The sequence below is a fragment of the Saccostrea echinata genome, unplaced genomic scaffold (assembly GCF_033153115.1).
Source record: "Saccostrea echinata isolate AGI-Se365-2 ecotype Australia unplaced genomic scaffold, CSIRO_AGI_Sech_v1 ptg000028l, whole genome shotgun sequence".
Taxonomy (NCBI): Eukaryota; Metazoa; Mollusca; class Bivalvia; order Ostreida; family Ostreidae; genus Saccostrea; species Saccostrea echinata.
The window spans coordinates 8,372,700-8,397,828 of NW_026889777.1; the positions used below are offsets into that span (position 1 = coordinate 8,372,700).

A 25,129-nucleotide genomic window follows, 5' to 3' on the forward strand; every position below is an offset into this window, starting at 1 on the left:
GGGTTTGAACTCGGGCAATAAAAATCAATTCTGATTATCAATTTTCCCTTTCATGCTCTCTCTCTCTCTCTCTCTCTGTATATATAATCTTCTGTTATCATTTAAATTCCGTTAAAGCATCAAGATTACTAAAGCTGCATAAAACTGAACAGTTCTGGAATGCAGCACTAAGTTCATCAAACGTTACCTTTTTGTGTGTGTTGTGTTTACCTCTTTCCCATTTCAAATTCTTGGGAAACTATCAAATATTAAGCAAATGCCTTGAAATTTTCAAAATGACGACGTATAGTAATAGCTAATGGCTAAAATAAATATTTTTAACCCCAATCTTAAATATTTTATACTTTAATTTGAAGTACTACTCGGTCACAAGCTTCTTTAGTATTACTCCAGCATGCTAGAGGTTAACGGCGAGATACTTTTGACTTGGCGCCGCGGCCGAGGTATATAAGGAGCGTAGGGACGTTAACCGAGGCTCTTACTTGTAGGAAGGAGTACATGTACTCTGGACTCAAAGTTATGTTCAATGAAGTTTCTCTCCTGATTCTTTTAGTTGAAGTAATGTGCAGTGAAATCTTAAGCAGGTCGTATTTTTTTCAAATCAGTCTCAAAATACCTTATGTTCCAATGATTTATTAAATCTACCAAGTCTTAAAAAACAATGAAATCATTAATTTTTGGCCAAAATTGGCTAAGATAGACGGACGTGGTGATTTCTCATACAATTATTACCCAAAGAAGATTACAAATGAAATGTGAGGATAATAAACAGTAATCATTCTGACAGCATGGTCAACACGGACCGTGTTGAAAACAGGGGTGGGATCAGTTGCCATGGAGGAGTAAGCATCCCCGTAAATGATTACCGGTACTTCCATGTAAACGGAAAAATCCTTGGACATTTCTAGTGTGAAGATTAATGGGCTAAAAATTTGTCTGAAAATCGCCGGTCAATATTCGACCTAATGACAGACTAATTGCATGTACATGGTCATTGTTTCGACCATATAGAATTTGCGAAATGTTGACTTTAGACAAGACTTTTGATATACTTGTATCATCAACTTATTTGTCAGCAACCTGCCTCTTTTTAGAAATTGTTCACTCGTAGAACATGCTCTTACGTATCGAATCAACAAGGGGAACCCAACTCCATATGAAGGTGATAAAGATATATTGCTACATAAGTAAGGGAAGTTAACAATAGAAAAATTAAAGTCATCATATTTATCAAAAAGTTTAACCATTTGTCAGTTTGCCAGGTCATATTAAGAATTTTAAAATAACATATTACAATGTTATTTCTTTTTTGAAAAGAATTATAATCATTTTCAATAGTAATTTATAAATTTACATTTTATAATCAACATTAGGTCCGTCTATCAAATTCAAATACAACGATTGATGTTATTTATATAAAAAAAATAAAACACAGCCTATGATGAATATTTAATGACATTCAGCAGTAAATAATGTGTCAAAGCAAACTTATTCCAATTTTCCCTAATTAGGCAAAAAGTATTACGTGAGGTAATTCCCAATCTTTTTAAAAACTTTTCATACCAACATGCTCCTATGATGCAAGATATTTTGATATGTGTCAAAATTAATTAAAGTTATTTTTTTAACCATCTATTTATCGTATTTTTATGACATATTTATGACATATTTCTATGACATTTAAAAAAGAAATATCATAAATAAAAGTATCATTTTAACAAAATATATATTATAGAGTAATATTCTGCTTTCACCTGCATGTGGTGTTTACGTCTCCCAATGTAGAGTTTGCTTTGAGTATGATCATTTTTTCAAACAATTCAGGCTACTGACAGATAAACTGATATTGCAGGGATCTCAACAACCTTCTTAAAAATCAGCATTTTCCATAAGTTCCTTGTTTGTTATAATGGCCAAAGTTAGCAAATTTTGTCGTATTTCGGTTGACGTGTTTCATACCCTTTGTTTTTGTACAAACTGTCGTCTACCTGATCAATATACTTGGGGTGGGGCTCACGGCTGGTGTGGCCGGTCGACAGGGGATGCTTACTCCTCATAGGTACCTGATCCCACCTATGGAATTTCCGGAGGTCAGTGTTTTATGTCCTCTTCACAGATATGTATTGTTTCTGGATTTTATTTTAGATCGATCACTGCTTCTTATCTTCACCCTATATATATTCAAATTCCACAACCTTCAATGATTTAATACATGACAAAATGCTTCACAGATATTTCATACAATAAATGTGGCTTGTGAGTATAAAGACGTTTACGTTGTAGCGTTAAAAATTTTCACAATGTTTTTCAATTCAAGGCTTTAGGTGAAAGCGAAAATTATTTTTTTTTCCTTATAGAATATTCAATATGTTGGAATATGTCGTGAGTTCTCTAGAATATATCCTTTAAAAATGTGAATATTAACAGACTTTTGTGGAAACCGAAAATCAATGTTAAACTTATAAAGCTATTTATCAGAGTTTGAATATAATTTCAATATCACGTTTTATTTATTTTTTTTTATTTTGGACATGCCTCTCATTAATTTTGAAACATATCGTATTAATATGCATCACAAAAGCATGATGGTATACAAATATTTCATGAATACTTATTATAAAATGATCTGGAATTAATATTTCTTAACTATCTACAAAAAAAAAAAAACAAAAAAAAAAAAAAAAACAAAAAAAAAAAAAAACAAACAAAAAACAAAAAAAACGTGAAAGTTGCTGAAGGACAAAGTTTTTGCGTATTATAAATCTGCTTTAAATTTCATGTGCTAAGTCCATGATCAGCTTACACTTTTTCAATATCACCCAAACTCCGGCTAAAAATACTTACATGTTGCAGTTTTTCTTCGTTCTTTTACACAGTTCATTGAAAACTGTCACTTTGTCTTCTGAAATGTTTGGAGCTTGGACTCATTTTCCACAATAAAAAAATACTCAAGAGGTCCAGTAATACATTTACCTATACCCAAAGGATTTACCATCAATGCTAGCTTTTAAGCTAAATTTTGCGGAGGAAAATTATGCAGATTTTCTGTAATGGAATATGGAGAGATCAGTTTTCAAGCTCAAAGTCCATTTAGACAATACAATTCGGGAGCAGAGCAAACACGGACTTCCAAAAACATCAGAGGTGGGATCAGGTGCCATGGAGGAATAAGTATCCCCTGCCACATGGTCACATCCGCCGTGTGCTCCATGTCCGAATACAGGTTCCGAGTTAATTTTTTTGTGTCTGACAACGCTGCAGCAAATAAGTTCAAAGATGTGAAGGAAATAATAAGAAAGAGACGTTCACAGAGGTTAGCTAGATCGCCCGTATTCAGTAGATCTCGGTCATGGGGACATATTTTTATACCAGTATTATAGGTATTCGGGTCAAAGGTATGACCTGAGACATGTTAAAAGATTAACGGAGAGTACTTTAAGGGATTAAAAAAATCAAGAAACTGTTTTATGTGCCTTTCTTTTATTTTTAAGATCTTTTGCACTATTAATTGAACGTCTCTTGTAACTGCTCGTATGAAAACAGACGACTGTAACATGATTACGGAGTTGGGGTAGAAAACGGAACACCCTCTGGTGACCACATACCATCCCGTTCTTAAGAACATCAGCGGTATCCTTAAAAAGAACCTGCCAATTCTCCACTCAAACAAACGAATGGCAGAGGTCTTTAAGGAATCTCCATTGGTTGCATACAGACGCCCGAGGAACCTAAAGGACATGGTAGTAAGAACCAGATTGGACAATCCATTATCTAACGGGGGCTTTAAAACTTGCTGTGACAGGTGTCTTCTCTGTAAGCACAGCTCTGACACAGACAGCTTTAACAGCCCCGTTACTGGCCGCAGTCACAGAATACTAGGGAATTTGTCCTGACAAACAGACAACTGTATATATCTCATCAGTTGCAAAGTTTGTTCCAAACAGTATCTCCGTAGAGTCAATAATTTCGACCATTACGACCAAAAAACTCAATGAACGCGATGGAGAACATTTCAACCTTGAAGGTCACAAATGGGAGGACATGACAGTAGTGGATATTGACCATAATGCAAGATGGACAGACGCTCAGAGAAAAAGCAAGGAAAAGTTCTGGAAGCACAGACTGAAGTCATTCTGCCCTAATGGTATAGACAAACTAAATGACTTCACGAGGATGAACGTGAACTAGACTCAATTCCTAATTGTAACAAACAAGTTCATTCTCTCTATATAGTGTAAACTTTGCCGTTAATTCGCATTATCTTTTCTGGAACAATTCACCCACACACAGATTTATTGCTTACATTTTTGTTTATCATTTCTTTTATCCAATAAACAGTCTTGAAAACATTTCCAAATTTTTAACACATCCAAATTCATATTTGTAAAATATCCCTTTTATATTATCCTTCTTTGGTTCCTTTTTATTATGTATAGTTACGCTATTTCGAGAGAATAAGACAGTGTACGATTTACTGCTTGGTCGTAATTAATTAGCGATAATTAATTCGTTCGATTATGTAAATCGCACTTCACCAGAGTACACCCGACAGACCGGACGTATTTCATAGCGGTCCTGATTTCTTTTTTTTTTACAACTGGTTAAAAACTTCAAATTAAACACGTAACATTGTAAATACATAGTGTTTGGTAGTTTAGTAGTAGTGCTAGTTGTTTTTTGTTTCTCTGTTTCCTTTGTTTTTATGACCTCTTAACTTTTTTCTTTGTCCCGAGGAAGGGACAGGGCGTCCCGAAAATTTGACAATTTTTTAATGTTCGTGTCGTTGGTCATTTTTAGTGCTTTCTATATATATATATATATATATATATATATATATATATATATATATATATATATATATATATATATATATATATATATATATATAAAGACAATGCAGATCCCCGAGAGCTGAATGTATGAACTACAGATAAATGTTTATCTCTTATAGAGACTTTAAAGCCATAGTTAGCATTAGAAATGGATCTGAAATCCATATCTCTTGCTAAATATGTATCAAAAGTCAACTTCACATTTTGATGTAAGGTAATAATAATAAAACTAAACACGGAAATGATATTTTATACCTATGTAAGCATGATTAAATTATCAAACTTGTAGTAATTTTTTTTTTCAAGTTGAAAACTGAACCACAGACATATTCTTTCTCTCAAGTAACTCATAGATCACTATGGCGTCGACTGTAGAGAATTTTAAAGTCAGAGGTATGAGATATAGATCTAAAGAGATTTAAAATAAAAATGAAAGAAACTGTTAATTAAAGCATTTTTCGAGGTATATTTGCACTTTAAAGGAATACAAAATGTCTGTAATTCAACGGCAAAGCTGTTTATACATAAATTGCAATGTCAAATGTTAATTCTCATAACTTGATAATTTTGCTTTTTGAAAAAGCAATATCAATCCCAGAATAAATATAAAATCCTTTACGAAGAGACATGTATATTAAGTCTAGTCTTTTGATGCTTGTCAGCCCTCTGAGAATAGTTACGACATCCCATCTTGTCTTAGAGAACTTAATTGCAAATAGAATTTCAGATGAAAATTTAATTAAATATCCGATAGTTATCAATTTGTTTTTCAATGGCTCTTCTTTTAACATGCTTTAATTGGCACTAAACTTTGTATAAAGCTACTAATATGAGAATCAAATTATTCTGACTATAATTTGAAGCTTTAAAGTTTAATTTTCTATAGCCTCATTGCTTCATTTGGTAGAGGCTGTCATTGAGATAGATAAATGGGAAGAAAAAAAAACAATAAAATTTTGTATCATTATCAAAAATATTTCAAAAGTTATATTGGTTTGAAATTTTGACTTAAGTCTGTTCTCAGTTTATGGTCTTGCGGCCTGGTCGCTTTTTTTTCTATTGTGACGTAAAAATCTGTCAGATTACATAAGGGGGGATTGCTTGGAAAGGCTCAAATATAGATTACTTAAGTTAACTAGAGTTTCAAAGGTTTTACTATAGTAAATCAATTTTTTTCTATCGTAAATCAAAGTATTTTTGATACGAAATTCAAATTGTTATATTTAATGTTCTCAATTTCAAAACTGCAAATTTTATTATATAAAAAAGAAATCTTACCAGTATATTTGCATATTATTTATAATCTTTACATAAATAGTATTTAATTTTCAAATTTATTAAGATTCTAAATCTCAAAAAAGTTCGAAAGTAATGTTTGATTATTGTTTATACAATCTTTTATAATACAAATATACGCGAGAATGAAATTTTTGCGAGCGGATGGTATCGTGTAATTACGCTAAAATAAACATCTCACGAATACCCCCCCCCCCCCCCCCATGAATAACAGTATTTTTTTTTAAATAAAGTCATCTTTAGTTAACTATATATAGCTAACTGTAGTAAATGTTTGTAAGGTTTAAGGTAATTAATTGACACTCCTTTTAATAATAACAATTACATGGTAAGATTAAAGGTGACCTGTAACAATAACAGTAATGAAAATAAATGAATACACTCTCACACCTATACACTCACACATTAAATTATTTTAATATATTTTAGCTTTCCTGTTCTAATTATCGTTAAGTGGATAAATATTTTATAATATATTTAATTACTCAAAATCAACGGTGGTAAGAGTTCTTACCGAATAGACAGTAATTAAATTGTCCTCATTATTAAATGAATGACTTTATGGAGAAGGAGAGGAATTCTTCCTTACTCCTGGCTGTCCTAGGATGGAGTGAATTAGTTAGGATATTTGGCGCCAAGCATGCGCAGCTGATGCCAAACTGGTAAAACCACTCACACACTCCTCACTCTAAAATATCACTCAATCATAGAACTCCAAGCCTCACTCATTCTGACACAAACACCTTTGCCTTTCACACTCCTAAATCCACCAATGAGCATTCAACCCCTATGAGATATTTTATGAATGAAGTTCAACACATAAAAAATTCCAGAGGACTGTAATTTACTATGCTTTATAGATGAAAATGATGATGAAGATAATGAAATGATGATTAGTGATTAGGTCATTAAATATTCAATCAGATACAATATTTATTAGAATAATAATTTATTCACCCTGTGACATTCTCCCCCTCTTAGAGAAAAATGTCTCCTGGCATTTTAAATATGAAAAATCACATCTGAAATAAAAATATTCAGTTGATTTAAAATAATAACTCATACTACTTCACACTTGATCATTGTTGATGTTTTCTCCTGTAAACAAGAAGATTTGTAATGCAATAGTAACATGAGTTGTAATGCTTATGATCAATCAAAAGAATAAGTATAACTAAAGTAAAATCATAATAGAAAATTCTGAAAAACAATACATGTACATGATAAGTATCATAAAATAAGCACACTGTTCCCCACCTACCCATTCACCATATCTATCTGGTACATTTCGTATTCGAGTACAGCGTCTCAGTTGTGCAGTAGAGGGACTCGTTTCACGTTCTCGTGGCTGACTTTGATTAACATTTGTATAATGTAAGCCCGAAATTGTGTTTGAGTTATTATTTTGAATACAAGATTCAGGATCAACAGAAGAAAATGAATCTATCTGTTGGATAGGTCTACTGACATTATTGCTGATATTGAAAGGATGTTGATTTGGTATACTGACATCATTACTAACCTTGAAAGTATGTTGCTTTGGTCTACCGATATTATTATTCACATTGAAAGTGGACATTGCCCTAGAACCACTTAATCCCATATGTTCAGGTCAGTATTGTGATCTACGCCTGAAGTACTTTCTTTTAGAGTTGCAGGGTCTTGTTACATATATTTCTTGGTCTGAATCTGACTCACACGATTCAGACTCTTCTTCACTAACCTCACCTTTCCTCTTCATCTTGTTCTGTCTGGTATTTTTCTTTGTTATTGTTGGGGGTGTCTCTTCAATCTCTTCCTCATCTGTAAGAAACATAAAAGGTTATAATAAATTTCTGTGCAGTAACCTTCTAGGTCTCTTTCCTGATGTCCTTTGCAACTTGTCCACAGGAATGCCATCATTTGGTATGTCTGTTACTACATAAGGGTCTTCTCCCACTTATCTGAAAGTTTACATTTTCCTGTTTTAGCTAATAACCGAACCAAGACTCTATCACCAATCTCTAATTTCGAGAAACGAACTTTATTGTCATAATTTTATTTTCTTTGTGTCGAGAACTATTTTTATCAATGTTTGATCTTTCAACTTTGTAGACAAATTGTAATCTTTTCTTTAATTTTTAAGCATAGTTAAGATGACTTGTACGTCATCCATTCACTCTGAGTCATCTAAATTTAAAAATGCATCAATAGCTAATCTTGGATGCCAACCAAACATTAAATAATGAGGGCTAAATCCTGTAGTATCTTGTTTGGTTCCATTATATGCATGTACTAAAGGAAGTATATAAGATTTCCAATCTTCCTTTTCATAAAGTGCCTAGCATTTTGATTAAAGTCTGATTAAATCTTTCTACGAGACCATTTCCCATTGGATGGTAGGGTGTTGTTCTCCTTTTACTTATCCCACTAATTGCACATAGTTCTTTAATTACTATACTCTCAAAATTTCGACCTTGATCAGAATGAAGTCTTTCTGGGAAACTTTAATGACAATTCTCAAACAGAGCTTAAGCTGTTGTTTTTTTCTAGTTTATACTTTGTTGGCACTGCCATTGCATATTTTGTGAAATGGTCAGTTATTATTAAAATATTTTCAAATCCACCTTTAGACTTTTCTAATGTTAAAAATCAATACACAGTATTTCTAAATGTTTAGTAGTTTGTACATTTACAAGATTAGCTCTAGAGCTTTCTGTTGTTTTTCTTCGAACACATCTACCACAGGTTTCAACTCTTTCTTTGATTTCTTTTTCTTTACCATTCCAATAAAATCTATGTTTTGCCAATCATAAAGTTTTGTCTCTCTCCTGGTGGCCAACACCATGCTTTTCAACATGAATACCTTTAAGTGCAACATTTCTGTAATGTGATGGTAAAACTAGTTGTTTGATGTTTTTTCCATCTACCATTGTATGACGATAGAGAACATTTTTAGATGTTTCAGAATTTCTCCACTCTCTCAGGTATTCTCTAACCTCTAGGTTTTCATATTTTAACTCTTTACTGTCTGGTTTCAAACCTGTTTCTAACAACTCAATAAGTCTGTTAATAGATGTATCTTTTCTTTGTTCTACAGACCGTTCACGGTAGCTCAGTCGGTAGATCGCTCGCTCCGTGATCGGGAGGTCGTGAGTTCGAATCTCGGCCGCGACTGACCCAAGTCGATAAAAAATGGGTAGCAACTGTTCCTTCGCCATGCGCTCGGCACTTTAAAGTGAAAGTTGCGGGTCCTTCGGATGAGACCTTAAAAACCGAGGCCCCGTGTCACGGCAGGCGTTGGCACGATAAAGATCCCTCACTGCTCAACGGCCCTGAGTGCCGAGTAAAGGTCAAAATTTGAAGCCCTTCACCGGTATATGGTGACGTCTCTATATGAGTGAAAAATTCTCGAATGGGACGTTAAACAACATACAATCAATCAATCAATCTTTGTTCTACAGCCCAGTTATTATTACTAAACTCTTGTAATTCATTATCCTCACTACTCTTTTGTAGTGTAGCATTTTGTGTAAATACTAGACTTTCAGCCAAAGTAAGTTCTTCCTTTTCTACTAACACTGCTGAAGTCAAAGCCTTAATAATATTAGAACAAATTTCTGTAGGTCTACGAGATAATCCATCAGCATCTCTGTGTGATTTATCTGTTTTGTAATGTAATTTAAAATTGTAATTGGAAAGAGATGCCGATAACCTGTGTGACATTGCATCTAACTTGGCTGTAGTTGTTACATATGTTAATGGATTATTATCTGTAAATTCATCAAACCTATTGCCATATAAATAGTCGTGAAATTTGTCACATAAGGCCCATTTTAAACATAAAAATTCCAATTTGTGGGCAGGGTAATTTTGCTCACTTGACCGTAGTCCTCTACTGGCATACGCAATAACTCTATCCAAACCTCCCTGATTTTGATATGGTACTGCCCCCAGACCTTCCTTTGAAGCATCAATATTAACAATAAAGGGTTTTGAAAAGTCTGCAAAGGCTAATATTGGAGGTAATGTAAGTTTCTGTATTAATGTTTCAAATGACTGTTGTTCTTTTTTACCCAATACCCATAGAGTCTTCTTTTTCTTACATGCCTTGGACTTCTTATTAGTAGGGTGTCCACCTAATAAGTCATTGAGAGGCCTTACCAATTTGACAAAATCTTTGACAAATCTCCGGTAGTAGCCGGTAAATCCTAGAAAAGAAAGTAGAGACTATATATCTTTAGTTACTGGCCATGTTTTTAATGATGAAATTTTGTCGGGATCTGTTTGTATTTCTTTTTCAGACACATGTCCTAAGTATTTCACTTCCGACATAAAAAAAACTCACATTTTGAAGGTTTCAACTTTAAATTGTGCTTTTCAAGTCTCTTAAACACACCTACTAATCTATCTAAATGCTCTTCAAATGTAGAAGAAAAAACAAGGATGTCATCTAAAAATATCAAACACTGTTTTAAATTCATTTACCCCATACAATTTTCCATTAACCTCTGAAATGTGGCTGGAGCATTTGCTAAACCAAAAGCAATGCAGTTACACTCATACAAAAATCAAGAGGACTAATGAAAATGCTGTTTTGTGTTTATCTTCCTCTTTGATTTCAACTTGCCAGTATCCTGATCTAAGATCTAACTTTGTAAAATACTTACTACCAATAAGAGTATCAATGGTTTCCTCAACTTTGGGGAGATTGTATGCATCCTTGATGGTTTTGTTAATTAACTTTCTTAAATCGATGCAAAATCTTAAAGAACCATCCAACTTTTTAGCAAGTACGACATTGGAACAATATGGACTTTTTGATTCCCTTATAGCATATGCTTCTAACATTTCTTTTAGATGTTGTCTTACCTCTTCGTACATTCCTGGAAGTATTCTTCTGTAAGGTTCCTTGAATGGAGTGTTATCTGATAAGTTTATTTTATGTTCTACTAGGTCAGTTCTACCTTTATCTTTTGAAGATGTAGAGAAAATATGTTTCCATTTGTTCAAAAATTTATGGCAAGTCTCTACTTTTTCAGGGGATAAATTGTTTTCATTGATTTTCATCTCTAACTGGCATAGGTCAAATTCTGATGTATTTTTAGGATCATTTGATGTTGAAGGTTCCCAAACATCTACTACTTTTACAGAACTTAATTTACAAATAAAAGACTTTGGTGAGACCTTAATGGTCGTGCTGACATGTTACATACCCGTACTGGAATTCGTGAGGTTTTACCATTCTTCACCAATACAACTCTTGGACATATTATAGGACTGTTGTTATTTGGTAGATTTTCAATTTGTTCTGTAATAGCAGCACTTACCTGCATGTTGTTGCAAGACTTAACTATTCCTGATAGAGTTTTTACTTCATAAGGACCTACTGTAATGGAATGTATGTTAGTGGTCTTTACAGGAATGGCATTATTAATACTAAGATTTGTCAATGCTATTTTCCATTCCTTTGGAACATTTGTATTATCTGAGTTTGCGTAATCTCTACACAACCTTATAACATTTGTACCCACAATGACTGGAACTTTACTGCTGTATTCAGTTCCTTTTGTAACTAGAACTGGTACATAAAATGGTTTCATGGAAAAAATGGAATATACAATTCAACCTCAACATATCCTGAAAATGGCAAAGAATTACCTTCAGCACTATAAACTTTGAGCTCAAAGTCTTCAATATCATGAAATTCTGGTGTATGTTGTAAAGACTGATAAAATTTCTCAGACATACATGTAACCATTGATCCAGTATCAATCAAAGCTTTTATTTCTAGACTATTTACAAATATAATACTTTCATTTTGGTGTCCAACCATTCTAGACAACAAGTCTTGAGATTCTGTTTTCGTATTTTGAATAGGGCTTCTCTTGACTCTGTTTTTCTCCTCCATTTGCTCTTCAATAGAAGAGGTTAGTATTTTTTGAATTTTGAACAGCTTGGGATGGTTTGTATTGACTTTGACCTCGACCTTGACCAAGACCTCTGTTTGAATTGTTGTTGAATCTACCCCTTGCAAATGAACCTCTATTTGAATAAAAATTTTGTTGTCTCTGTGTGTGTTGTTCTCTAATTCATAAACGCGTTTGTTCAATTGTTGAAAACATTTTGAATTGCTATCAATTTTCTGTTCAAACCTTTCCATTGTTCTAATCATAGTCTGTAGTTCTTTATGAAGATCTGTCGATGATGTTGTAATCGCTGCTCTTTCTGCCTGCTGGAATACCTGCCTTGATAACTTTGTTGCTCCCGTACTCCTTTGTGATGTTATCTCTTCCTGAACCGTCCTAATTTCCCTAAGTAAAGATTCAAAATTTTTACTTGAGTCAAACTGATGTCTTGTACTTTCTTTCAATTGTTGACTACATAACCCTGGCCAAAATTTACTTCGAAGCATTCCATCTCTTGCTTCAGTATACATATAAGACCAAATTGTATGGCTTTTGACAAAGTGTCTTCTAATCTTGAAGCATATACAACTATGGATTCACCCTCTTTTTGGCAATCATTGTAAAATGACTGCACAAGTGTTTCGCCTGAGGATACATGTTCTGACAATCGATAAATATATCGTATGACATCAACTCCAGACCTAATTTTTCGCTGAATAAGTGATATTTTCCATCCTTTTCCGAAGAATATATATCAAGAAGTTATAAAGATCAAAATGTGAAATTTTCAGGATAGGAAGGTGGTATAGTTGTCAAAAGAGCGGGGCTCACTATGGAGCAGAAATTGAAAGCAAGAAGGAATTTTCTACTAAATGTAGTTCAGTGGTCCCCTTTGTCGCCCTTTTTACCGATTAAACATAGGATAGAATATCATTTTAATTGTCACTGTTTATTACAAAGTATTTCTATTTTATGGATTGTACATTTTCAATAATTGATTTTAGAGATTTCAAGATACAAGCTACTATAGTAATTTAACACCTTTTGTTCTTCCAATTCTGGAATATTTTACCCCGCACAGACTGTGCTTTTTTGCAATGCTTGAATCTAACGCTCTCTAGTTTTCTGTGAGAATTCTTTTAATCGGAGGTTCTGCAGCTAAGCATTACGTTTCCTAGTTAGCATAGATAAGACGATGGCATGTTTTAGCATTTAAAATGCACTGGCTAATCTTTCATCTAAGGTTCAAATAACGTTTATCATAACACAAACGAGGTTTTATTATAGTGTTCCATACTTAATAGCATTAGAATATAGGAGGAATTTCATTGATCTAATTTCCTAATTGCGCGTAAGAAGACTATTCTTTTTTTTCACATAATTTTTTAAATGAAAGAAAATCTTAAAATGACCTGAACTGAAAAATCATCTGAGGATTTAGGTGATGGGTTCAACAAATGAATGTCATTTAAAAGCAATATGAGCAGCATTTTTTGAGAATTTTATTTTGCAATTAAAATTTGTTATGATAAATTTGTATGTAATTTTAACCTTTTTGATCAATTAGACAGAAATAAAGTATCAACTTGTTTCAGAAGAAAGGATTCTGTACAATCAAATATATAGCATTATATTAGAAATCAATATTGTACAGGACGACATTAATGTAATATTTGCTTCAATCAAAGCTTATAAATAGTTTTTCCATCGCAAATATGAACAACAGAAGTTTATAAACGTCTTTTTTTATGTCATTGAAATAGTTATTTACAATTTTGCAACATCAAAGTTGCAGCTCATATTGCTTTGAATTTTCTTTAAACCTTTAAAAATAGCAACTGTCCCCTCCATCAATCTTAGCAATATTATTTATATTGGACAAAATTTCAACAATTGGTAAAATTGTCCCAATCATAAATGTTTATGCTATTTGATAATTTGATTATTTTGCCTTTTTAATCACATGTCTTATGGACGCAAACCACCCTCGTTGAGTGGATTTCTATTCCTTGGCCTGTAACCCTAGATCTGGGGACAAATAAATATCTCCACCTGTATACTGATCGTATCCTTGAAAATGGAACAGCATAAAAAAGCCAAGTGAAGTGGAGAGGAAGGTAATTTCTCCACTCTGATTTCTTAGAATCGTCCTGGTCTTTTCTGGATTATATCAGCGGTCTTTCTACTACATCTGAAGCTTTTCTTAAAGTTATACAAAGGGGTATATAGGAAATAGCTTTAAAAAATCTTATCCTCAAGAACAGCAAAGCCATGACTAATATTAATACAGAAGCATCCTCAGGTAGTGTAGATCTTTAATCCTAAGAAGTAAATGTTGAATATGTTAAACTACATTCATTTCCACTAAGGTTGCACTCAACTTGCAACAATTCCAAATTAAACATTTGGAAATGACCAAGATTGAAATGGATAGATTTTTTTGTTTGATTGATAAAGGAGTAGATGGTAAATATAAAGGAGTAAAAATAAAAGTATCATGATATATTTTTCATTCCCAGCTTCCTTTAATGGAAAGAAAATAGGAAAATGTATTGCACTTTCGACAAGGAATATATACGTCAGAAAGTGTGATAGTGTAATGAAGAGAGTATGTAATGTAAAAGACAATGGCTGTTAAAAGAAAAGCTACATGTACAGATATGGTAATATCAAGGCTTTGTAAGCTTACAGTAACTAAACAATATACAAAGCTCGTTTGGAATGTAAAAAATGAAGACACAAAACCTGGAATTGTACATGCTTACGTGTCCTTTTATTTGGAATCTGCTGGACTTAGTATGTTTTCATGAAAGTATCTGATTACAATGCATTTGAAAATAGTCATATTAATTATTCATTTAAAATTAATTCTTATTCAAATACAGGAATATTGCTTGAATTATTTGTACACGTAAACGTAACAGAATTTTTTCCCCCATTGGAATTGGCACAGTTTCAGCGAGTAACTCCAGTGTAATTGCTTGGAATGGTCTGACTGTTGGGAACCAGATGTAAACGGAAGGTCAACCAGATTCAGAATCATATCCATCTGAAGGACGTAATAGCTGTTTTTTTTTTAATAATTGTCCACAATTTATAAATTTCCTGTGCTAAAGTCCTTGTCTTTTGTGCGCTTTGATTTGATAGGGAAAATTCAAGAGAAACAACTCCTACAGCCTCTTTTTAATTTTAATATTTATCAATTTTTAACGATTTAAATTGAAATTGTTTTATTTTTCTTGGAGTATCTTTAAGTTACAGAAATTACAAGTTTATCCTGGATTTCTCTCAAAAAGCACAAGAAACGTTCGTTAAAATCTGGTCGAAATTACCCCTGTTGTTTTTAAATATGTTGTTTTTAATATTATTGACATATAAACTTTCATTTTTTTTTAAGAATAACATAGGATTAATTAATATATGCATGTCTAGTTACATATAGAGCGCTACATATTGTTTTGCCGTAGGGGATGCATCACTGATCGAGATGCGAGAGAACTCGAAGTCGACACTGGCTATAAAATAACACTCGGTGAAAGCAATGCGAAAGATTTAGGGACGTTTATTAAATACGTCCCTGTTATAAAGAATGTGTTTAACGGACAAAAATTTGAAGCTAAAAAAAAAACAAACAATAGAACCAGTAGTTTTTAGATCGTATCATACAGTCCAGATACACAATTCCAATAAGTATACAAACTATTAGAACAAGACACCAAAAGAGCTTCAACAATCTTGAAACAAAAATCAATGATGTTATGAAATAAATTTGTTTGTTTGAGATTTTTTTCTGCGGGGACGGGAAGAGGAGGGGGGGGGGGGGGAGGGAGAGGGTATTTTAGAGGACATTGCTTGTGTGAATTTCATTTCATATGATTTGACAGAATTTCTCGGGATCTATCTTTTTAACAAAACATATTTTTATTTATTTAGAAGCAATACGTAATACAACGCATTTCAAATGAATTTGTTTCTGGTGAAAATTAGTGAATAACGATAGGCGCAATTCATATGATTCTGTTGTGAAAAGACGATATATCAAATAAAATCCATTTTGGTTTAACCCTAACAAAAAATACTATAGTTAACTATAGTTTACTATAGTTTACTATAGTTAACTATAGTGATAATTTCGACACTATGATTTACTGTAGTGATAATTTTTACACTTTGATTTACTGTAGTGATAACTTCGACACTTTGATTAACTATAGTGATCACTATGATACTATAGTGATAACTATGAAACCGTTGAATTACTATAGAAATCACTATGAAAACTTTTGATTTACTATGGTGATAACTTAGATTTACTATATATAGTGATGACTTTGAAAACTTTGATTTACTATAGTGATAACTATGACACTATAGTGTTCACTTTGATTTACTATAGTGATAACTATGACACTATAGTGTTCACTTTGATTTACTGTAGTGATAACTATGACACTATAAAGATCACTTTGAAAACTTTGATTTGCTATAGTGATCACTTTGAAACTTTGATTTACTATAGTTAACTATAGTTAACTAAAGTAAACTATAGTTAACTATAGTATTTTTTTTTGTTAGAAATGGGCAGTTTCAAAATCATTTCAGAGCTTAAGAAATTATTTGTTATTCTGATAAATTTTATCTACTAGTATTTGCATAACTATTTTACACAGTTTGAAAATAATGTTGGCGAATAAAGATGCAGAATAAATATGAATTAAGATGTATTGGGCTGAATTGAAAACTTAAAAAGCCCAACCCAATTTTTTACTGAATCGACAAGCATTCAATTAAATCTGTTTTTGAGAGATACACGTATTTTCTAAATAAGGTAATTTAGTTTTTCCAACGATAAATTTCGAATAAAATGCGACAGGTAGAGTTAATTTGCATTGCAAGAGTTATCTTTCTTTTTGATGTAATTAACCTGTGTAACATACTTGCTAATTTTTATTGCTAAAAAGGAGCACAGATAGTGCTAATCAAAATTCCAACTGTTTTTTGGAATACCTGGTCTCCAAAAACTACATAAATGTTGTTTATGAGGAACTCCAGCATCCTTTTAATATCAACGTCAGAGTACTGTAGAATAGAGTGGTTTTTGACTAAATATTTTATGACCCACCTGCTTGAACATCTCCAGAAGTTTCTGTATTGATATGTAAAACAACATCTCATGATTCGTTATCACATAAACCAATGCTATAATATTTGAAAACAATTACTTTGTTATGAGCAAAACATTGCCTTGTAGTAGGCCAAGGTGAATCGGTACATTTCGAACTTGAAAAGAAAGTGAATCCTTCATATTTAATATGTGGGATGATGGGGAAGGTAAAATTTGATATGTCAGTATAACATTAAGATTTCAATAAATACTACAGATATAATAAAAAAGTGAGAGCTATTTATCTTTTTTTTAAATTATTTTTTAAAATATATTTAAAGATAACGTTTACGCGGGGTTTAGTTCATAGAAACAGATTGCTATAAAAACAATGTCTTAATAATCAAAAATTGTTTTTAACGGAAAATAAAACAATATAATAATTTCATATCTAGATTAAAATATATATGATTTTACTATTTGAAGAAAACATGCACAACAAAGGGATGTTTATTGTAATGCAGAAGAAATCCGGATATATTTTATTTATTTTTTAAAACAAATTTCTTTTTAACGATTTTATTCTAAAAGTTAAGTTTCTATGTGTTTATCAATATCATTTTAGAAATAATATACACCTGTTCTTGTTTATTGTTTAAGCTTTTATATTATCTCAAGTACTTGGATGGCATTCAATGGAGAAAATTAGACAGATAAGTAAAAAAAAAAAAAAAACATTTCAGACAACATGTCTCAAAAATTTGATCATTGGTCTTATATGATTTTAATACCAGCGAGAGGGGGGGGGGTGGAAGTAAAGTGATTCTTTAAATAGTTTACAGTCCTTATAGATTAAAAATGGGGAAAGGTTAGACATGAAGTAATTTACTAGTTCATTTTTGTTGAAACATTAAGTTTTTGATATTTTTTGCAGCATTATCTTTATTTTCATTATATTTCATTACCAAAGGAGTTTTTGATACTTTATTTATTTTTAATGAAAGATTTTGGGTCATATTATAGAATTTCGAGGAATATTTCGAGAAATACTCAGAGGCCAATAGCATAAAAAAATAAGATCAATCTAAGACATTGACCTTGTTATTTGAAAGTCAATAATAGCACTACAACAAAAGGTCTAAATGTTAAGCACAGTCTTGGTACTGTAATATCAGGCTCTTATATATAACAAAGAAACTTGCATTTTCAAAGCACAATATCAGCTGAAAGTTTATAATGAAATTAAATATATTACCTACGGTATTAAAATGATTTTTTAAAAATTCTCTTCTTATTGTCTACGAGTATTTAAGCCTTAATAAGGCTCTATTAATTAATTCAACAATACGGCAAGAATCCAGAGTTCGACGTTTCGCAAATAGTTTTTCGCACAATAACAAAAGACGAAAAGATCCACTTTTTTGTCTTTTAAATTAAATCAAATTTTGGAGAAAGAATACTGCGTATATTTTTTTGATGACTTCATTTTACAAATTGAAGAGTTCTAGGCTGAGTTCATAGCGAATAAGTAAAATATCCACCAGATATTAAACGCTATTTGACACTGATATTATAAAACTGGTGAAGTGTACCGGCTAAATATGACAAAGGTAAAAGTCATTCTTAAAGAAATCCTATTCTTTTATCGGCTTTGGTTTTTAAATATTTTATATAAAAAACATCACGCCACTGTTTTGATGTCTTCCTGGTATCAACCCTCGGATGGCCTCGACACAAGCCCTTCAGGCTTGACACGATACAAACCGCTGGGGCTGATACTAGGGCCATGATCAAAACAAGTGTGATATTCCATATAAGCAAATTCTTTTTTGTACTCGTTTAAAGATTTTTTTTAAAAACTTCTACATGAAAAGAGGTCTCCTTCTGTGGCCTTCAATTCTTCTCTAAGATATATCGATATAAATTTAAGATATTGAAAACAATCCCTCTATCTAAATGTACCCGATAACCTTAAAAGATGTGTGAGACATTTGACGCACGAGCTTGAATATCTCCGGAAGCTTCTGTAACGATTTGTTAAATAACATCTCATGATTCGTTATCATATAAACTTCGAAGACAATGACTTTGTTATTTGCAAAACGTTGTCTTGCAGTAGGTATAGGTGAATTGGTACATTACGAACATGAAAAGGAACTGAATCCAATATATTTAATATGTGGCGAGAATGTGGAAAGTTAATTCTTTCCATTTTTAAATTTTCAACCACTAAAATTTCAATTGAGCCTCGTCGAATAGAAATCGACCTGAAAAATCGTATGCAACGTCATAATGAGAAACAAACAAGAAAAGCAAAGAAAGTTTTTCCCGGATTGTGCAAAGCAATAATAATGAATCTCATACATTTGCCATTCTGTGCCTAACCTGACCATCTATCCTTTCAGTATTGCAAATAAAAAAACTACTATCCATATATTGTTGCATTGGAACATCAAATTTCTAAATTAATTTGTTAACTGCATCCCAATCTTTTCATAAATAAAAGGCGGATCTTTAATCCAAAAGGCAAAGTATATGAACAAATACACAACCAGCAAACTGAACACCCAGATATATTTGCAAACTGTCATGTAGTCTTAAATAGTCATGACCTGATTTTTCATCACAACATTTCCTTATTGTCTTGGATAAGACGGTCGGCATGTTTAAGTTTCTTTAATCTTAAATCTAAAGGTTCAAATGACCCAGTCGAGGTTTGACTCCTTTCCCATAGTTAATGGTATATTCAATATTGGGGAATTCTCATTGATCTAATTACCCAATCAGACATAAGACAAAAATTCTATCTTTCTCATTTAATTCTCATTCTTCAAATGATACAAATTTTACAATAACCTAAATTTAAAACAAATTGTTTTGGATAGCACCAAATGTACGTTTTATTTTCCAATTTCCTTTGAATCATCGAAAAATATCAAATGTTGTATGTTCACTCAATCTCTCAACCACGTAGAACTTACTATGACTTTAATTTATCAGGGGAAATGGTTGTATATAAAGTTGAAAAGTCGTAAGTTTTTATCTTGTTTATTTAAGTATTATTTTTTTATTTCAAATTTTCCAAAAGTACCTTGGAATGTTTAAGTGTCAACATCTGATTTACATCACTTCTCGAATATATTGTTGCACAGTACTCCTGGATTTTCTCCTTCACTGCTGTTGATATTTTAGTGAGGAGTAAAGAAAGAGGCTTGGTAGAATATTTACTGGAACCCGCTATGTATCTTTGTTTGTAAGTATTCTATGAAGTTTGCAATGATCAATGAAGTTTCCAAGTTTACAAGGAATAAATACTAAAGAAAGTGTGACAGTGCAATGAAGAGAGTATACAATAATAAAGTTAGTGGTTATAAAAATAACAGGTACATGTATGGTGGTATCAAGGCTTTGTAAGCAGACAATGACTTAGCAATATACAAAGCTTATTGGAATGTAAAAAGTAAAGATTACAGTAACAAATCTCATAAATCCAGTAAACAGAACGAATCGGGAACAAGACAGAAACGCAAATCCTGGAAGGAAACACCAGAGGTGGGATCAGAGGACTAGGAGGAATCAGCATCCCCTGTCACGCCGGCCGTGAACCTTATGTATTGATCAGGTAAACGAAGTACTCCATAGTAAAATTTAGTATAAAAGCAATGACCTAACAAATGGTATAAAACTTGTCAGGCAAAATACGACCAATCGACAGACTTTATTTACAAATGAGTTCATTATAATGACTTAGAATTTGCTAAAAGCTGACTTTAAATGAGGTTGTTGAAATCCTTATTACATCAACTTATTTGTTAGTAGCTTTGAAGTGAAAGCAGAACTGGAGATGCAATGACAAAATCACCAAGTCAAAAAAAAAAAAAAAAAAAAAAAAAAAAAAAAAAAAAAAAATCAGAAACCCCTTAGAATTTCAGAGAACAACCACTCAAAATTACATACTTTTAAACAAGGTGCAAAAAGCTAAAACCTGGAATGGTACATTGCTTACATGTCTTTTAATTTGGAATCTGCTGGACTTAGTATATTTTAATAAAAGTATTGAAATGCACTTGTAAATTATCTGATATTAATTATTCATTTGAAATGAATTTTTATTCAACTCCAGAAATACGTTTGAATTATTTATACCCGTAAACGTAACAGAATTAATTTTCTTTCCATCGGAGTTGGCACGGTTTCAGCGAGAAACTTATACGGATATAAAAATTGTCAGCTAGTGTTAATGTTCGGACTGGTCTGACTATTGTCAGCTAGTGTTATTGCTCGGACTGGTCTGACTGTTGTCAGCTAGTGTTAATGCTCGGACTTATCTGACTGTTGTCAACTAGTGTTATTGCTCGGACTGGTCTAACTGTTGTCAGTTAGTTTTATTGTTCGGACTGGTCTGACTGTTGTCAGCTAGTGTTATTGTTTGGATTGGTCTGACTGTTGTCTGCTATTGTTATTGTTCGGTCTGGTCTAACTGTTGTCAGCGAGTGTTATTGTTCGGACTGGTCTGACTGTTGTTAACTAGTGTTATTGCTCGGACTGGTCTGACTGTTGTTTATTAGTGTTATTGTTTGGACTTATCTGACTGTTGTTAACTAGTGTTATTGCTCGGACCGGTCTGACTGTTGTTAACTAGTGTTATTGCTTGGACTGGTCTGACTGTTGTTAACTAGTGTTATTGTTCGGACTGGTCTGACTGTTGTTAATTAGTGTTATTGCTCGGACTGGTTTGACTGTTGTTAACTAATGTTATTGTTTGGACTGGGCTGACTGTTGTTAACTAGTTTGTTGCTCGGACTGGTCTAACTGTTTTCAGCTAGTGTTATTGTTTGGATTGGTCTGACTGTTGTCAGCTATTGTTATTGTTCGGTCTGGTCTACTGTTGTAAGCTGGTGTTATTGCTCGGACTGGTCTAACTGTTGTCAGCTAGTGCTATTGTTCGGACTGGTCTGACTGTTGTTAACTAGTGTTATTGTTCGGACTAGTCTGACTGTTGTTAACTAGTGTTAATGCTCGGACTGCAATGACTGTTGTTTGGAACCAGATGTAAGCAGAAGGTCAATCAGATTCAGAAACATTTCCATCTGAAGGACGCATGATTTTTTTTTTTAAAAATTAACTTTCCACAATTTAAAAATTTTCCTGTGTTAGTGGTTCATAATACTACATTCGATGCAAATGTTTCTCAAGCATTTATTGACAAGTTTGCATTTGTTGTTTCGAATGTTCTCGTATAAAAAATGATTCAAGAAAAAAGTCTATTGTATATGTTATGCGGCATCTGATTCAAAGACTCTCCTACAAGTTGTGAAGTCTCATAGGTTTTCTTACTAATTACAGTTTTTCATTTCAGTCATACATTAGTTGTCTTCAATATCACAAGAGAGTGCAGAAAATAAACTCTACTAAGTGGACAATATCATTTCCAAATTGATAAACACACTCATTCTAAAGTTGGGACTTTTTTTTAATCTCACCTTGATTGGATTGCAAAAGTCACTATGAAAATAATGTGATCCACATACTTTCTAAGAGAACATGTGACAAGGCAAACCAAAGGTGACTTGAAAAAAAAATATATATATAATTTTAAATATGTGCATGAAATATGGAGATAACGAACAGTATTCAAGCTCATAGTCAAGTTAAATTATACAAATTAGGAGCAGAGCAAGCACGGACCTTCAAAATCATCAGAGGTGGGATCAGATGCCATGCATGTAAATTTTTTCTTTTATAATATCCTTTATTTATTAATTTTTATTGTGGATAAGATAAAAACGACAGGAGTAACTTGAAAAAAGAAAAGAAGAGTGATAGTATAGTATATACTCTCTTAACATATTGGAATATTTTTCATTTTCAATCATAGATATCATATAAAATTAACATACAATAATGTGTTCTGTATAATTATACGTTTCATGTTTTACTTGTTCATAACTAGCTCCTTCTTAACTAACTATCTTGATTTTTTTAAAATTTATATCCTGATGTACATCAGAATTTTTATAATGTGAATGATGCTATTTGATAAACATGTTGAAATAGAATATTACCTTTGAGAGTATTTATATTTCAACATATCAAAATCATCTGAAGCAGCGAGCGCATACACCATTCCCAGAAGAATTGAAAAAAATATACTTAATATGGAACAACTTCAATATGCGTTTTAAAAAAAGGTCGATTTGTGTGAAGTATACCTAATCGGCCATAAACTCTAATTGGGATATATCTCCGACAGGCTATTTAAATATTTGAAGGAAAATATATTCATGAAAAAGGTAGAGATATCGAAAAGTGATCGATCTCATAAAAAAAAATACAAACAACACAAATCTGTTAACAGGGCATAAAACACGGACAACCGGAAATTCTAGAGGTGGGATCAGTTGCCTAGTAGGAGTAAGCATCATCTGACTACCGGTCACATCCGCCATGATTCCTATGTATTTATTAGGTAGACGGATTTTCGGTAGTCAAATTGAGTACAAAAAGGCTATCAATTGGTATGAAACACGTCACCCAAAATACGACCAGATGTATAAACTAACAAGGTCACCATAACGACCATAGAATTTACGAAAGGCTGACTTTAAGCGAGGTTGTTAAAATCCCTGTGACATCAGCTTATCTGTCAGAAGCCTGCCTTGGTTCTCGAGTTACGAAATAGTTGGAGACTTAAACACCATACGCAGGTGCGAGCGGAATATTGATACATAAACGATAGGAAAGCTAAAATCTCGTTTGTCATACAATTTCGTTGTTAGTTGGTCCTTATCTTCTGAAGTCATTAAAACATCCAATTATGAACAGATGTGGCAGACTCTGTGGTGTCTTATTTCGAGTTCACCAGGATATATCGAGTCAACATATGACTGGAAGTAGGTATTTTTAATTGATAAAACGTCGTCGATATATCTGAGAGTCGAGTTGGAGTTCACAGCAAGTGTTTTTTTTCTCATGTAGAAGTTTTTTGAATAAATTTTGTTTCATCGGAATATTAAAAAACAGATTTGCTAATAAGTGCATATCAGTTTTCCAACAGTTTGTAAGATGACTTGGTCTCCTAAGAGTACATAAATGTTGTTAACGAAAAACTCCAGCATCCTTTAAATATCAACGTCAGAGTACTTGTGTCTTTTAGCAAAGTTATTTTGTTGAGGATCAATCACAAGATACGAAAATTTGCGAGTTCTATTTTTATTGAAGAACCATATTTAAAAGACTACAATCACTTGAACTTTCTGAAAATGTATACATGATGATAATGCTACTGTAACATACATTAACATAATTTTTTTTGGACTAAGACGATTTCTTTCAATCTAAATGAACACGATAACCTTTAAGTCTGTCTGACAAAGATGACGCACATGCTTGAACATCTCTAGAAGTTTCTGTATTGATATTTGAAATAATATCTCAGATTATTTATCATATTAACAGATGCAATAAACCTCGAAGACAATGACTTTATATTTGCAAAACATTGTCTTGCAGTAGGTGTAGGTGAATCGGTACATTACCAACCTGAAAAGGAACTGAATCCTACTCATATAGTATGTGGTAAGGATGGGGAAGGTTAATTTGGAATGTCCGTATGATATTAAGAATTCAATAAATTCTACAAATATACCTAGAAAAGTAAGGGCTAATTCACTTGTTGATCTTGTTAATATGCAACACTTTAAGATGTCTTCAAAGAAAATGTATAATTCAAGTTTAACCCCCCCCCCCTAAAAAAAATAATAAATCAACAAGTTGATTGAAATAGAACAAAGATTAAAATATTTAGAAATGGAAAATTGAACTAGGAGTTTCAGATATTTTAGATTTGTGTAAAAATGTCAATGAAAAAATACTAAAATAACCATTAGACTCCTAATACATAAGTCCAAACATCATATTCCTATGATAAAGGAATCAAATGTTACATTTTATTTTATAAAAGACTTAAATTGCATGTAGGTTACAAAGACTCTAAGAATGTACACTAT

General features: G+C 32.3%; 1 protein-coding gene across 1 annotated transcript; it reads right to left on the reverse strand.

Moving 5' to 3' along the window:
• Positions 1–7,740: 7,740 nt before the first annotated feature.
• Positions 7,741–12,546, reverse strand: LOC133193977 (uncharacterized). The gene is made up of 6 exons (XM_061329889.1): positions 11,769–12,546; positions 11,438–11,682; positions 10,778–11,018; positions 9,587–10,318; positions 8,974–9,150; positions 7,741–7,931 (listed from the first exon to the last, which is right to left on the reverse strand). The coding sequence occupies exons 1-6, from the start codon at positions 12,544–12,546 to the stop codon at positions 7,741–7,743; spliced, it is 2,364 nt and encodes a 787-aa protein (XP_061185873.1).
• Between the last annotated feature and the right edge of the window lie 12,583 nt (positions 12,547–25,129).